We start from the raw sequence: 14,703 nt of genomic DNA, 5'->3' as shown, positions 1-14,703 counted from the left end.
GAGATGACCCTCTGCATCCCTCAGGTGAAAAATGGATGGACTTCACGACAAGTCTCAGACAGCCCGGGTCTGAGCCCACGTCTCACCCCACGGTCGAGCTGGGTGGACCCCAGGCCTCAGCCCACTGCAGAGCTGGGGCTACCCCACACCTCACCCCGTGGTGGAGATGAGCTGACCCCGCACCTCCACTCAGTTTCCTCCTAGAGATGACCCTCTGCATCCCTCAGGTGGAAAATGGATGGACTTCACAACGAGTCTCAGACAGCCCGGCTCTGAGTCCACGTCTCACCTCAAGAGGAACCGTGCTTGTTCCCACACTTGTTCTTTGGCCGCTGAGAGTCATCCTACAGCCCATCAGCACTGGGTGGAGCTGAAGAAGATCCCAGGGTGGATCTAGGGGGGACCCCACACATCACCTCAGTTTACACTGGAGTTTTTACCCCGTCACCTCAGGTTAACGTGCAGCGGATCTCCCATCTCACCCTGTGCAGAGCGGCAACTGATCCCACCCCAGTCACGTCTGTCTCAGCAGCTGACTGACAGGAAGTCCAAACGGGCTCACCCCTTAGCATTGCTGTTCAGCCACGAAGTCACGTCTGACTCTTTGGGACCCCATGGATTGCAGCACATCGCATCAGGCTTGCCTGTCCTCCACTACCTCCCGGAGTTTGCTTAAACTCAAGTCCATTCGGTCGGTGATGCCATCTAACCATCTCTTCCTCTAACCCTTATCACTTCCTGGTTTGAGTGACAATGAGCGGAGACTGAGTTTGTTACTGTGTCCGCCTCCCGAGACAGGCCTGGAGGCGCCCAAGCCACACCGCTTTTATTTCAGGTGAGTCCGAAGGCACAGCGTGGGCGGTGAGGGGCCCGTGCGGGCGTGCAGGCTCCGCCTCTGCTCCCCACGCCTCCGTCTGCTTCTGCGCAGCCAGCGGGAGGCCCGCGCGCTCCGTGAAGAAGAACAGCGACTCCCCGCTGTCCTTGTCCATCAGCTCGTGCTCGGACTGCTCCTTGGTCTTCAGGGCGGGTGGCCGGGATTGGCACACTAGCCTCCTGCCCCGCTGCAGGGAGGGGACGCCGTGAGCCTGCACCCCGGCCTCACTGTACCCGGGCTGAGGCTGGACACCTGCCCTGAGCGCACGGGAGCCTGGGGCCCAGGCCCAGCCCAGCCTTTCCGGTGGCTGAGGTCATGTGTGGTCTGCGGACAGGCCAGGGCCTCCGAGAGGGCCAGGGTAGGGAAATCTATGTGGCCTGCACGCCAGGGTGCTGGCCCTGGGTGAGTGGGGGCGGGGGAGGAAGAAGGCACCTGGAAACTCGGGAGACGCCAGGCTAAAGGGACATCTCTCTCGCCATGAGGATCAGGAGAGACTCCGTGGGGTCCACGGAGTCAGGGTCAGGGTCAGGATCGGGACTCTTCAGGGACCACAAGTCCAGCAGGCCAGTGGCTACTCCGGCCCGTACGCTATGGGTGGGGGACGCAGTGGCTGGGGGACCCTCAGTGAGTGAGGGGTGATGGCCTTGGCCTGGGGTCTGGCTGGAATGTAGGTGGGACCCCAGGGAGGCACTGAGCTGTGGGCACCAGTGCTCCTAGGGAGGGTTGGGAGGTTGCCCAGAGGAAGTAGGTCCTCAGGGGCAGGTGGGGGGAGCAGGCCTGAGATGGGGACCCTGGCTCCACCCTGTCATTGCTCTGGTGACCCGTTTCCCCACAGGACCCCAGCAAGTGTGTCTACAAAAGTGGGCGAAACCTGGCGGGTCTGCAGCCACGAGCCCTCCTGGCCACGCCCCCTCGACACCACCACGCCCCGAGCCACGCCTCCTCGGGGCCTCGCTTACCTTCTTCTTGACTCGGCCTGGGCTCGCGCCTGTGCGCGCAGCAGTCGCTCCTCCTGCAGCTCTTTCTGCAGCTTCGTCTTCTCCTCCAGGAGTCTGGGTGCAGGAAGGGCGAGGTTAACGACCAGAGGCCCGGAGAAGGCCACCAGCTCCTCCCCACGCAGCCTCAGGCCTCAGCGCCGCTCTGCCCCATCTCCTTGCTGGCTCTAGACCTGGTTGCTTGGGAGGGCCTGGCTCGAGGCTCATCTACCCCCCGGAAGGCCCAGGCTTCCCTTCCCTGGTCACTGATACATCGCCACCCTTGAAAGCCCAGGCCCCAGCAAGGTCAGCAGTCCCGAGTCCTCCTGTCTGTCTGTACTTGAGGCCACCAAATCTTTGTGCAGTGCCTGCCTGAGCAGGGTCTGGGGACCCAGGGGGAGAGCCCTTGTGTGTGGGAAAGACATGGCTGATCGCAGATAGCCGTGCCTCAGGACTCTGCTGGGACCGAATGACCCAGGTGGCCGGGAACTGGCCTGCACCCCATCGGGCCCACAGGGCACACCCTTCCTTGACTCCCCTTCGGCGGCTCTCAGGCCGGCCCTTTCCCTCCCCGGGCTCGGGCAGTACAGTTCTTTGCCCGCAAAGTGCCTCTCACTGTCCCTTCTCCTCGGCGGCTGGGTGCGGGAGGTGGGGGTTTGCCCATCACTTTGCTCCCGGGGTCCCTAAGGCCACCACATGCCTCTCCCAACGGAGGGACCTTTCCCACTGGGCTGAGCCTGTGGGGTGTGAGCCAGACACCCCCTCCCAGCGGGGAGCCCCAGGGCGTGCCCCTGTCCTCAGGGCCAGTCCAGAGCTGGTGGGGATGTGCAGGGCCCCCCACGCACCGGAGGCGCCTCTCCTTCTCCTTGGCTTTCTCGGCCTGCTCGATGCGGGCTGGGGGCATGCGCTCCAGGTTCTCAAGCAGTTCGTCCAGCTGGTGCTCGATGGTGGCCAGCATTTGCACGGTGCCCAGGCTGGACTCCTGCTGGCCACCCACGCAGTGCTGGTAGACGTCCAGCACCTTGCAGTTCAGACTCTCCAGCAGCTTGTCCTGTGAGGTGGGCAGGCCTCCCTCCAGTGGGGCCGCGCAGGCCCGGGCTGCCCCCATGCCTCAGCCAGCTGACCTCCCGGGGCTCTGCCGAGCCAGCAGGGGGTGCTCGGGAAGTCAGGGGGCACAGAGCTGGACACTCGGGCTTCTCTTGGGCAGAGGGCCACGCCCTGGGCCTCTGTGGTCAGCCAGATCCCGGGTCCCAGTGCCTACTGGGGCTCCTGCCTGGACACGGGGTGCCCACTGAGGCCCCGTGACCTACTCTGCCCCTGCCTTGCCCTCAGCTCCCCCTGGGACCACGTTCTGTGGCCTGCTTTCTGTAGTGCTCGGCTAGACGACCCCCCTCTCTCAGCCTGTTCTGATGTTCAGAAGACACAACACACCTGTCCCCTGGGGTGGCCAAGAGGGAGGGGCGGGGGGCAGGGGGCACAGGGCACAGCTGATGCCCGGTAGTCTGGGGTAGATGCCCGGCCCGCTCTCGGGACTCCAGGTACTTGGCCCGAGAGGCAGGAGGCTCTCAACAGCAATCAAATGAACTAGGAAGCTGGGTGCAGGCCCTGGGCCCCTGGGCTCCGTGCTCTGAGTCCTCTCACCCTCCTGGCCTGGCTGGGGACATGCCTGCCTGCCTCCCTGCAGGGTCACTTCCAGACGCACTGAGTGTTTAGGAAGCAGATGATTTCACGGAAGGAAGGAGGGATGGAGGAGGGGTGTTGCGGAGCTGCCCATTCATGGGGCGTGAACACACGGCTGGTTCTGATTTGGGGCCAAGGGCCATGTCCAGTGGTGCCTGTGGGTCAAGCCCAGAGCCTGGCGAGTGGCAAGGACCACGGCAGCCCCGGAGAACCACGTGCCTCCGGGCTGGCTCTCCCGCGGTCTAGGCCCCTCTGGTGGGGATGACTCCACCCTCCACTGGGGCTATGGCCACGTGCCCACCGCTGCCATCTGCCCATCCGGGGTCCTTACCTCCTGAACACCCTTGAACTCACCAAAATGGAAGATGCGGGCTTTGAGCTCCAGCTCCGCGGCCATCTCCTCCTCCTTGGCAATGGACGTCATCAGTGTGGTGATCCACTGCTTCAGCTGGTTCACCTCCCAGTCCCTGAAGGGCAGCAGCACCTCTGAGCCTGCTGGCCCTGCTACATGCTGAGGGCCAAGAGCCCCAGCCTCAGAGGCCCTGGTGAGATGCAGGGGAAATCTAACATCTTTAACAATCCACGCTAAAAAAAAAAAAAGGGAAAACCCAAACCTGCCTTATTGAGGTATGCTGCTGCTGCTGCTGCTAAGTCACTTCAGTTGTGTCCGACTCTGTGTGACCCCATAGACGGAAGCCCACCAGGCTCCCCCGTCCCTGGGATTCTCCAGGCAAGAACACTGGAGTGGGTTGCCATTTCCTTCTCCAATGTGTGAAAGTGAAAAGTGAAAGTGAAGTTGCTCAGTCGTGTCCGACACTTAGTGACCCCACGGACTGCAGCCTACCAGACTGCTCCATCTATGGGATTTTCTAGGCAAGAGTAATGGAGTGGCTTGCCAGAATTCACCATAAAATTCTTTTGAAATGTCCAATTTTTTTCGTGACCATCATAATCTAATTTCAGGACAGTGTCATTGACTGGAGAGAAGCCCCCGGTCACTCTCACCCACCCTCTCCACTCCGTCTCTCCTGGACATAAACATGGAGCCCCATGGCGTCTGTCCCTTTGTGTCTGCCTCTTTCACCCAGCACTGTTTTCAGGTCTGTCTCTCCTGTAACGTGCCTGGTCAGAGCCTCATTTCTTCCTACGACCACTGTGGTCCACCACGTGGGAGACCAGGCTTTGCCAGAGTCATTCTTCAGTGGACATTAGGCAGTTTCTACCTTTAATCTCTTGGGAACAATGCTGCTGTGGACGTTCACTGGACAGGGTTTTCCGAGCCCAAGTTTTTAATCCTCTTAGGGGCTTCCCTGGTGGCTAAGCTGGTAAAGAGTCTGCCTGCAATGCGGGAGACCTGGGTTCGATCCCTGGGTTGGAAAGATCCCCTGGAGAAGGGAAAGGCTACCCACTCCAGTATTCTGGCCTAGAGAATTCCATGGACTGTATAGTCTATGGGGTTGCAAAGAGTCAGACATTACTGAGCGACTTCCACTTTTACTAGGACTAGGATTGCAACAATCACCTTTTATATGAAACATATTAATTTTTTCTTAAGTCTGTCATGGCAGACATGCATTGTCTGCTGGGGTTTCTGGAGCAGAAACCCTGGCTCTTATAGTTGGCATGGGTCTGGCCAGTGTGGGCAGCGGCATGCCAGTCCTGACCAGAGTGAGCAGGACACTAGTCGCTCAGCCAGCTGTGCCTGTGGGGTCCAGAGTTGCCCCTTTCCCTACGGTGGTTCTGAGGCTCCGCCCAGGTGAACAGAACCACCGATATTTTCCTGTGTTTAGACAAAGTGCCATGGGAGCGGCTCCTTTGCCCTCTGTCATGAGCACGGGTGCCGGAGTACAGGCCTCTGCCCCCTGGCAGCCCTCCAGGATGCAGCCCCATGGCTGTGGGGCTGAGGCCAGGAGCCTGAGTCCGAGAGGGGCGGAGATGGTCCAGCCAGCCCTCCCAGGCTTTCAGAGGAGGGTGGCCAGGTGGACCACCTGCAGCTCACACACACCCTCCCTCAAGGCCTGGGCCCTTATGGGGGGCAAGCAGGGCACCCAGGATAAGAACAGAGGCTGGACCTCCCCTCAACCCTGAGTGTCCACTGCAGAGTCAGCGGCGCATCTCCCAGTGGTGCATGACTGTCAAGAGTCCAGCCTGCTCCTTAGAGCTTCCTCTGCGTCCAGCTCCTGGACACGAGTGACCTTGCAGCCAGCGCCCCTTTTACATGGACCAGATGTGGGGGGGGTCAGGTAATTGTGTTCTTCTATTTCTTTCCCAGGTGTTTGGGATAAAAAGATGCCTTTTCCCCACTGTGTGTGCACTCAGTCACACCCGACTCTTTTCGACCCCAGTCCAGTCTTTTGGACTGGAGCCTGCAAGGCTGCTCTGTCCATGGGACTCTCCAGGCAAGAACACTGGAGTGGGTACCTGTTCCCTTCTCCAGGGGCTCTTCCCGACTCAGAGATCGAACCCGAGTCTGTTGTACCTACTGCACTGGCAGGAAACAGTCTTTCCTGAGAGCTCGTGTTTCAGCATTATTCTGGAGACTCTTGGCAGGAAATTATCCAAGGCAGGGTGTTGGTCAACAGGACGTGAGCACACAAGCGATCAGAGCTGTGGGCTGGCTCCACCTCAGGACCTTTGCACGCGGTTCCCTCTTCCCCCAAGATTCCCTGTGGTGTCCCATCACTCAGGAAGTCCATGGCTGAAAGGACACCCTCCCTGGGAGCCTCCCCTGCCCTCTCCCATCTGCCGCCAACCTCCACTTCAACCTCCTCCTCATAGGACCCTTTACCCCTAGCATGTGTTACTACCCACAAGGCAAATCTGCACGCCTCGAAGTCGGCTCCCCTGGGCTGCCAGCTCATGGAGCAGGGTTTACCTTATTTATGAAGGGCCCAGACCCCGGCCTGATCCAGAGTGGGTGCTTACTCAAGGTTCGGGAGTAAAGCGGTGATCCCCTGCTCCCAGCTGGCCTCACCTGGAGCCAGACGCTGCCCAAACAGGCTAATAAAACTGATGCCTCTTTCTGTTCCAGAAAACTTACTCTGAGCCAAGCTGGGCAGGAAACACCACATGACGAAGGCTGGAGAGTCAAGTAGCTTGGATCATATCACTACTATTAAATAACAAATAACAGTGCTAATCTTTATAATCATTAGTAAAATAAATGCGCGTGTGCTCAGTCGCTTCAGTCATGTTGGACTCTACAACCCCATGGACTGTAGCCCACCAGACTCCTCTGTCCATGGGATTCTCCAGGTAAGAATACTGGAGTGGGTTGCCATTTCCTCCTCCAGGGGATCTTCCCAACCCAGGGATGGAACCCGCAGCTCCTGCATTGCAGGCAGATTCTTTACTGCTGAGCCAGTAAGATAATCATTATAGAACCACCTTGGGGAGTGTCCGTGGAGATGCCCCCTTCCAACTGTAGGCTGCTCCAGGGTGGGGACAGGTCAGCCCCTCAGGGCTCCACCCGCCTGGCCCACTCTGAACCTCAGCTCCGGGCCCAAGAGGACACGGCTTCTCCCCAGAGCCGGCAGGGCCAGCACCATGGACAGGGCAAGGTGGGCCACCCAGCCGCGGAGCCCTGCCTGAGACCTACATGCGGGTTTGGGTGTTCTTCAGGGTGAAGCTCAGCTCCTCCAGGGCCTCCTCCATCTCCTGGTGTTCTGGACCAGGGACAGGTTCTGCTCCTCCAGGTTTGTGAAGACGTCGAGGAGCTGCTGCGGGTCTGTGAAGTATAGCTTCAGCTCCTGCGAGCAGAGCCAGGTGAGGCCCCGGGTCAGCAGGCCCCGCCCCGCAGACCCACGGGAGCAGGCACTCACCTCCCCATTGTCGCTGTCGAGGTCGTTCTCCACAGGGAGGGTAGAGCTGGACCTGCGGGGACACGGGGTCGGGGCCTGGGGCGCCTCCCCAACCAGCCCTCGTCCCGTCCTCTGTCCCCCCGGCAGCCGAGGCCATGGCCCCAGCCTCCTCTCGGCCCCTCCTGTGGCCCCGGTCACACCACGCCCGGTCAGTCCCTCTCACTCTGGTTAGAATAAAGCACGGCTCCCGCCTCGAGGCTGCCAGCCCCAGCAGCTCCTTCCTGAGATCCAGGAGCCAATCCAACCTCAGACCCACGGCTCCCACTGCCAGGCCCCACCCCCCTGGTCCCCGCTCTTTCCCTCCCACCTGGGCCTTCCCTGCCCTGCTCCCTCCTTAGTACGTGTCATCGCTGGCCCCTCTCACAGCTGCTGTGCCACACCACACGTCAGGGACCTTGCTGGACACGCACGGCCCAGTGGCCACAGGGAAGGCCATGAGGGCTGCAAGCACTGGGGGGACCTGGCCAACCTCAGTCCTGCTGCCGTCACTCCTCCCAGCCTGCACCCTGTATGGACACACAGGCTCTGCCGCCCCCGGAGCTGGTGAGGCCGGCTTGCAGCTGCAGGAGGCTGGGCCGAGACCTCCGAGACCCCAGCTCAGCCTTCCTGGAGCGCAGAGCTGGCGTCACAGGGCCCCGCCGACGGCGAGGACACCGCCAGGCCTGTGCCTCAGCCTGTGTGCACGCTGACTTTACTCTGCGACCCCGTGGACTAGAGCCCTCCAGGCTCCTCTGTCCGTGGGATTTCTCAGGCAAGAATACCGCAATGGGTTGCCGTTTCCTCCTCCAGGGATCTTCCCAGAACAGGCACTGAACCTGCATCTCCTGCACTGGCGGGCGGATTTCCCGTCTGGGCCACCAGGGGGCCCCACGCACACAGATGCCACCGAATCGGCACACGAGAGCCCTGCCGTCAGAAAGCCAGTCACCTGCCCAAGGTCACTCTTGGCCTGGAAGGCGCCCTTCTGAGGCTCTTCCTTCCAAGAGGACACAGCCTGGGGCCAGGCTGGACTCTAGCTCCGACTCGCCCTCCCAGCCAAGTGCCTTGTGCGGCCCGCGACCTGCCCAGATGTGCATGGTGGCCGTGGTCACGGGGCTGGCAGGCGGAGGTCCCAGACCTCTGCTTCCAGGGACTTTCCCTGCTGCCAGGAGCTCCAAGGCTGAGGGCACCTCGCCAGAGGAGACACGCACATCCGATCCCGGAGCTGGAGACCACAGCCCGGCGTGGAGGGGTTACGGGGACCAGAGCTGACCTCTGCACGTGCCTGGCCTGTGCGCTTGGTGACCCGCCACGTGCACCACAAAATCAGAGAAAAAGGTACAAGACCCAGGTCTGATTGTGTCGGCACCCTGCCGAAACTCCCTGACCTCTACAGCCCCGGACCCCAGGGTGGGGAATTGAGGCAAGGCCAGGGTGCAGCCCTGCCTGGCTGCCAGGCGCCCCTGCCCCTCCGCACCTTGTGGGGAGTCCGCCCGGAGAGGCTGGGGTGCACAGTGACTGTGCTGGAGGGGCAGGGGGTCCCGGAGGCGGCGGGGGGTCAGGCGGGTCCTGCAGTCAGTCATCACGGCGTGTGTGTGTGTTGGGGGGGTGTCAGGGAATCACAGGAAGACATTCAGGACAGGTCCCAGGGTGGCTCGGTGGTCCCCGAGGGGGTTTTGCAGGGGCTACAGGGTGAATCACCAGAGCTGGATCTGGTCGGTTGGTTTGTCCCTTACCGTGTTTTGCATAAGACTTGAAAATAACTGTCATAATTAAAGTTTGGGATATTTTATATGAAAATCCAGACACTTCCTGCTTCCCTTTCAAGGTTCAGGGGCTCTGCCAGCCCCCTCGGCCAGCACTCTGGACTCTGAGGGTCCGGGCAGGTGGGTCCTCTCCCAAGTACCACTCCGGCTGCCTCCGCCATGTACCTTTGTCCCAGTAGCACCCACGTGGGCCACCCCAAGCTCAAGTTCACCAAATCACACGAACGTAAGTGTCTGCTCAGGAAACACCACGATTTTCAGGCTTACGTTTAACTCTAGACCCTCCAGGCTGGACATGGCCCTTCCTCAGCCTCTTCCCTGTTCCAGGCACTCTGAGCTGGCGCCACTGGGGGCCGCTCCCCAGCAGGCCAGTCTCCTCCATCACCCCCTCCCCATGTCCACTCACCTTTTGGACTCCACCCCACTGGGCACGCTGGGCAGGGTGCCCTGCTGCTGGCTGATGGTCATGAACAGTGCCTGGCACAGCCGCATCACTTGCAGGAGCTTGGCAGGCTTCTTGGGGCTCTGCCCCTCTGATGGAAGCAGAGGGGGGCTGTCCACCTGCCCATCCCCACAGCCCAGAGTGGGGCCCCTCCAGCTGGGGGCCGCCACATATCTCCGGAGCTCAGCTTCCCCTTGGTCTCCAGTCCTGTGGGAAGCCAGGAGAGCCTCAGAGTCCCAGGCACTTGCCCGTGGTCTCCCCAAGCGGCAGGGCTGCTCGGAGAGCTGGCCGACGACCTCCCAGAGTGTGTGGGCTGAGCAGTGGGGGTTGGGGGGTTCTGGGGGATGGGGAGACCTGGGGGGGGTAGGAGGCTCTGGGGGATGGAGAGGCCTGGGGGGCTCTGAGGGATGGAGAGGCCTGGAGGTGGGGGGCTCTGGGGGATGGAGAGGCCTGGAGGCCTTGGGGGCTCTGGGGGATGGAGAGGCCTGGGGGGGGCTCTGGGGGATGGGGAGGCCTGGAGGTGGGTGGGGCTCTGGGGGATAGAGAGGCCTGGGGGGGGTTCTGGGGGGATGGAGAGGTCTGGAGGTGGGGGGGCTCTGGGGGATGGGGAGGCCTGGCCAGTGGACACGAATGCACCAGCCCCTCCCTGCTACCTTGGTCCCCCACTGAGGACAGCAGCAGGCTCTCGAAGGCCTCCACCCCCTCCGCGGCCTGTGTCAGAGCCAAGCGCTCCTCCTCCCGCTCCTCCAGCCGCTCCCGGGCGGCACTCCCGGCTCCTCCAGCCGCTCCTCCAGCCGCTCCCGGGGGGCACTTCCGGCTCGTACAGGAAGTCCTTGTGGACCTTGTGCTGCTGCAGCGTGTCCTCAGATTCGGAGATTTCGCTGTACCCGGGAGGGGACAGGCGAGGTCAGGCTCCATCCCTGGGCCCCTCGGAGGGGAGGCAACCCGGACCCTGCATGCAGGATAGAGGGCCGGCCTGCGGGGCAGCACAGCTCAGTCCGCAGGTCACCGCCACTCCCGGGTCAGAAAGGCCTCGGCGTGAGCCCTGTCCCGTGTCCTGGCCTCGGTCACCCGCAGGGCCTGGGCTCCTGGACATGATCGGGGTGCAGAGCGGTGTGCCGCGCGGAGCTCCCTGGGCTCTGGGAGACACGGCGGGGCCAGTGCGCCCCCTGAACTCACCTCTTGATGTTCATGATCTGGGTGGTCAGCTCATGAACCTCCAGGATCTTCTCCATCTTGGCTTTGGACTCCTTGTCAGCCCTGGGGGCGGGGGGCGGAGGGGAAGGGGCTCAGGGGAGTGTCCACACTGCCTTCGGTCGGGGCTGCAAGCGGGGGAGCTGCCAAGCAGGGACCTGAACTGAGGGTAGGGGTCCGTCCACGGCCGCTGCAGGTGGGCTGGGGGAGTGGTGGGCATGCAGGCCTAGGCCAGGCCCGAGCGGGGGACTCACGTTCTCAGCGCCTGCACAGAGCTGCGGTCGTTCTCCCTGAGAAACTCGTCGAACAAGGCTGCGTCCTTCTCCAGGAACATCTCTGCCCGCTGCAGCTCAGCTTCATCCTGGGCCGCCAGCCTCTCCAGTTGCTGGATCTCGCTCCGCTTCATATCCAGGGCGTACTGAGGGCAGGAGTGGCATCATGCGGGCCTCACGGGGACAGGGGGTGGGGCCCACGGGGCAGCCGGCCTACCTGGATGAGAAACATCTGTTGGTTCCGGTCCACGTAGCTGTTGATGTCATTGGGCTCCAGCTTCTTTTCTGCAGCGCAAGGCATGAGGCATCTGGGGGTGGGCGGGCAGTGGGAGCAACCCCCCCAGGCAGTGGCCGGGGACCCGCGAGCCAGGCAGTCCTGAGGCCTGGGTCACAACAGGGACCGCGACGGAGCGAGCTCCGCCTCCAGGCTGCGCAGATATGGAGCAATCTCCATGGCTGGAGTCTGGCCAGGTGGGAAGTCCTCCTTGAGTCCGACTTGAGTTGCTCTTGCTTGTAGCACCCTTCTCCCTAGAATGAGGCTCTGGACAGCCCCTCTGGAAGTTTCACCTGGCTGGATGTCATGATGAAAGGTCTATTGGCCAGGACAGTAACAGGAGGGGGTGGTGAGAGAGAAAACAAGGCAGCAAGATCTCTAGTTGGGGCGCCCTAAGCCTCCAGCAAGGCTTCCCAGGTGGCGCTAGTGGTAAAGACTCCACCTGCCAAGGCAGGAGATGCAAGAGACGCAGGTTCGGTCCCTGGGTCGGGAAGATCCCCTGGAGAAGGAAACGGCACCCACTCCAGCGTTCTTGCTGGGAAATGCCATGAACAGAAGACCCTGGTGGGCCAGTCCATGGGGTCACAAAGAGTCGGACACAACCGGGCATCTGAGCACACGCACAAGCCTCCAGCAAGGCTTCCCAGGTGGCACTAGTGGTAAAGAAAACACCTGCCAAGGCAGGAGATGCAAGAGATACAGGTTCGATCCCTGGGTCGGGAAGATCCCCTGAAGAAGGAAATGGCACCGCACTCCAGTGTTCTTGCTGGGAAATCCCAAGAACAGAGGACCCTGGTGGGCCACAGTCCATGGGGTCACAAAGAGTCGGACACAACCAGGCATCTGAGCACACGCACAAGCCTCCAGAGGCTAAGTCCATCCTGGCAGGGTTCAGCCGGGTGGGAGGAAGCTGGGGTGGGCATCAGGGCCGCCTTCTGGAGCACGAGCAGCGAGGCATCGCAGTTGGGGTCAAGGCCCATGGGGCCTCTTTCCCGGCCTTTCTGAGAGCACGGGCCGGGGCGCCCCCGCTGCGGATGCAACTGTGGGCTCTTGGCCTTGTCCTTCACACCCGCTCCTTTCCAGAAGGATGTGCTGTGGTCCAGGAGGCCTGATTTAAGTCGAGACGCCTAGCCTGGCCGTCCTGAGCTCCTCAAGGAAGTCAGACCTGCTGGGTCCAGTCTTGTCCACTTAGATGCCCCCTGTGGCTCCCGGGTCTTAGCAATAACAGGCGGTGGAGGCAGAGATAAGACACAGGCAGAGCTCCACACTTGACATAACAAGCCTAGGTGTCAGGGGCAGAGGCTGGGGTCTCTCCATGTTCACATTCAGGGCCCCTGTAGTCCAAGGGGTCCAGGACCCTGACCTCAACTGGTTCTTTAAGCTTATTGGTTTACAGTTCATCGGTCGAATACTGATGCATATGTTTACTACTCTGGAATTCCTTGTTTTGTCCCTCAGTCGTGTCCGACTGTTTGTGACTCCATGGACTGTAGCCCACCCACCAGGCTCATCTGTCCACGGATGCTCCAGGCAAGACTACTGGAGTGGGTTGCATGTCTTCCTCCAGGGGATCTTTCCAACCCAGGAATCAAACCGGGGTCTCCTGTGTTGCAGGCAAATTCTATACCATCTGAGCCACCAGGGAAGCCCTTCAGACGTCTTACCAGGTGATGAAAATAACAACAGTTCACACACACAGCTCCCTCTCACTACATGCAGTGAGTGAAGACCTGAATCCCAGGACCCACGAGGCTAGTGATCAGCAGAAGAGGCAGCAGCAGGACACGCTGACTTGCCCAGACAGACGAGCCGAGTGAGACGCCTCATCTGACAACAGTCAAGCCTGAGCTCACGGTGCAGGTCAGCACTCTGACTGCACGCAGCACCAGGGTTCAAAGGCTGCTAGGCTGGCAGTGCATCTGGAACTGATCTTTGCGGCCTGGGAGGCAGAGGTCGGGCATGAAGAGGACCCGTTGCCCCACCACCACACACACACACACACACACAGCACCACAACCCCGCATGGCTCAAGCCCTCTAAAAGTGCTGATCGTACAGGAAGGGCGAAGGTGGGCCTGGGGACCAGGGCTGGAGACCGGGGCTGGGGACCACGGGGCGGGGGGACGGGGTGTGGGACGGGGTGCATCTCGGGTCATGGCGAGCTTCCAGGCCACCTGCTCGTGGAAGCTGCGCAGCTGCTCAGCCCACTCCTCCTGGTCCTCCGTCTCGTCCTCCAGCTGCAGCTCGCAGCCCAGGCTGGTGTGCTTGGCAGACACCTTGGACGAGTAGGTCATCTTCTCATGCACCCGCAGCTTCTTCTGCTCCCGGTCCTGAGGGAGGCGGGCGGGAGGGCAGGGTCGGGTGGGGACGGACGGACCGGGCCCGGCCCCTCCCCGCTGCCTGTCCCATCAGGCGACAGGCACAGGCAGAGGCGCACACCTGGAGGGGTGTAGGGGCCTGCGCGTGTGCCCTATGCAGGGGGAAGCGCCCGGGGTGACGGGCATCTCCCTGTGGAGAATGGGGTGCAGGCAGGCAGGGCACCAGAGGAACTGGAGAACCCTGGTCAGATGCGATTCCAGTCCAGGGGTGCAGGGACACGCTCACTGCCTCATCTCTCTGAAGCTCACACTTAAACCACATGTCTTGGGCTGTGATTTCTAAATCTGACAAACCAAGGCTCAGAGAAGCTGGATATTCAGAGTTTCCAAGTTTGATAAGGAAGCTTGCTACTTACTGGGGGTGACCTGGGGCTGGGGGGTCACTGGGGATCTGCAGCGCCCCAGCCCTTCACTTGGGGGGTCTCAGGTTGGGGGGATTTCTTCCCGGTGGCCTAATGCCCACCCCTCTTGCCCCCAGGCCCTGAGGATGTTGCTGGCTCGAGCCTGCTTGCAGCTTCCCCTGGTCAAATCCAACATCCCACTGGTCCTGCCAGTAACAACGCCTGTTCCCCTCTAATGTGTGGTGGACACTGATTTGTGTGTCCTGGTACAATAAAACTGGGAAAATGTCACCTGCGAGGATTCCAGTGGGAAAAGGTCTGCAGTTTGAAGGCACTGGGAGGCTCCTCAGTGTGAGCAGGCTGGGGCTGTGCTGGGGGGATGGGGTGGGAAGGGCGGGCAGGGGGCCCTGAAGGAAGGCAGAGGGTCCATGAGGCCGGTCCAGGCTGGGAGAAGGAGGTCCAGGCTGCGCCGCTGCTGGATGAAGGGGAAGTGTGCCGGTGGGGGGGTGAGTGTGTGCATGTATGAGTGTGAGTGTGTCTGTGCGTGAATGTGTGTGAGTGTACAAGAGTGTGAGTGTGTGCGTGTGTGTGGGTGTGCATGTATGAGTGTGAGTGTGTCTGTGCTTAAAAATATGGTTGCTTTCCTACTACCCTCGATTTAGAAGAAACA

The 14,703-nt window shown here is 61.4% G+C and overlaps 1 protein-coding gene across 1 annotated transcript; it reads right to left on the bottom strand.

The window, feature by feature from the left end:
- Window positions 1-950: 950 nt before the first annotated feature.
- LOC129535530 (cilia- and flagella-associated protein 100-like) lies at window positions 951-13,954 on the bottom strand. Its single transcript, XM_088842029.1, is given in 21 exon segments — window positions 951-1,061; window positions 1,834-1,926; window positions 2,694-2,899; window positions 3,860-3,995; window positions 7,127-7,190; window positions 7,193-7,277; window positions 7,350-7,401; window positions 7,878-7,994; window positions 8,219-8,364; window positions 8,453-8,592; window positions 8,845-8,936; window positions 9,540-9,782; window positions 9,824-9,929; window positions 10,229-10,328; window positions 10,387-10,456; window positions 10,755-10,835; window positions 11,024-11,187; window positions 11,259-11,326; window positions 13,452-13,644; window positions 13,754-13,822; window positions 13,919-13,954. Coding segments are annotated over 21 exon segments (2,277 nt in total). The 3' UTR covers window positions 951-1,045.
- Window positions 13,955-14,703: the final 749 nt, after the last annotated feature.

This window comes from Moschus berezovskii, chromosome 12, assembly GCF_049115385.1.
Source record: "Moschus berezovskii isolate FMDL1 chromosome 12, NW_MosBer_1.0, whole genome shotgun sequence".
NCBI classification, from domain to species: Eukaryota; Metazoa; Chordata; class Mammalia; order Artiodactyla; family Moschidae; genus Moschus; species Moschus berezovskii.
The sequence above is the reverse complement of the archived record's forward strand: the minus strand, read 5'-3'. Positions and strand labels throughout refer to the sequence as shown.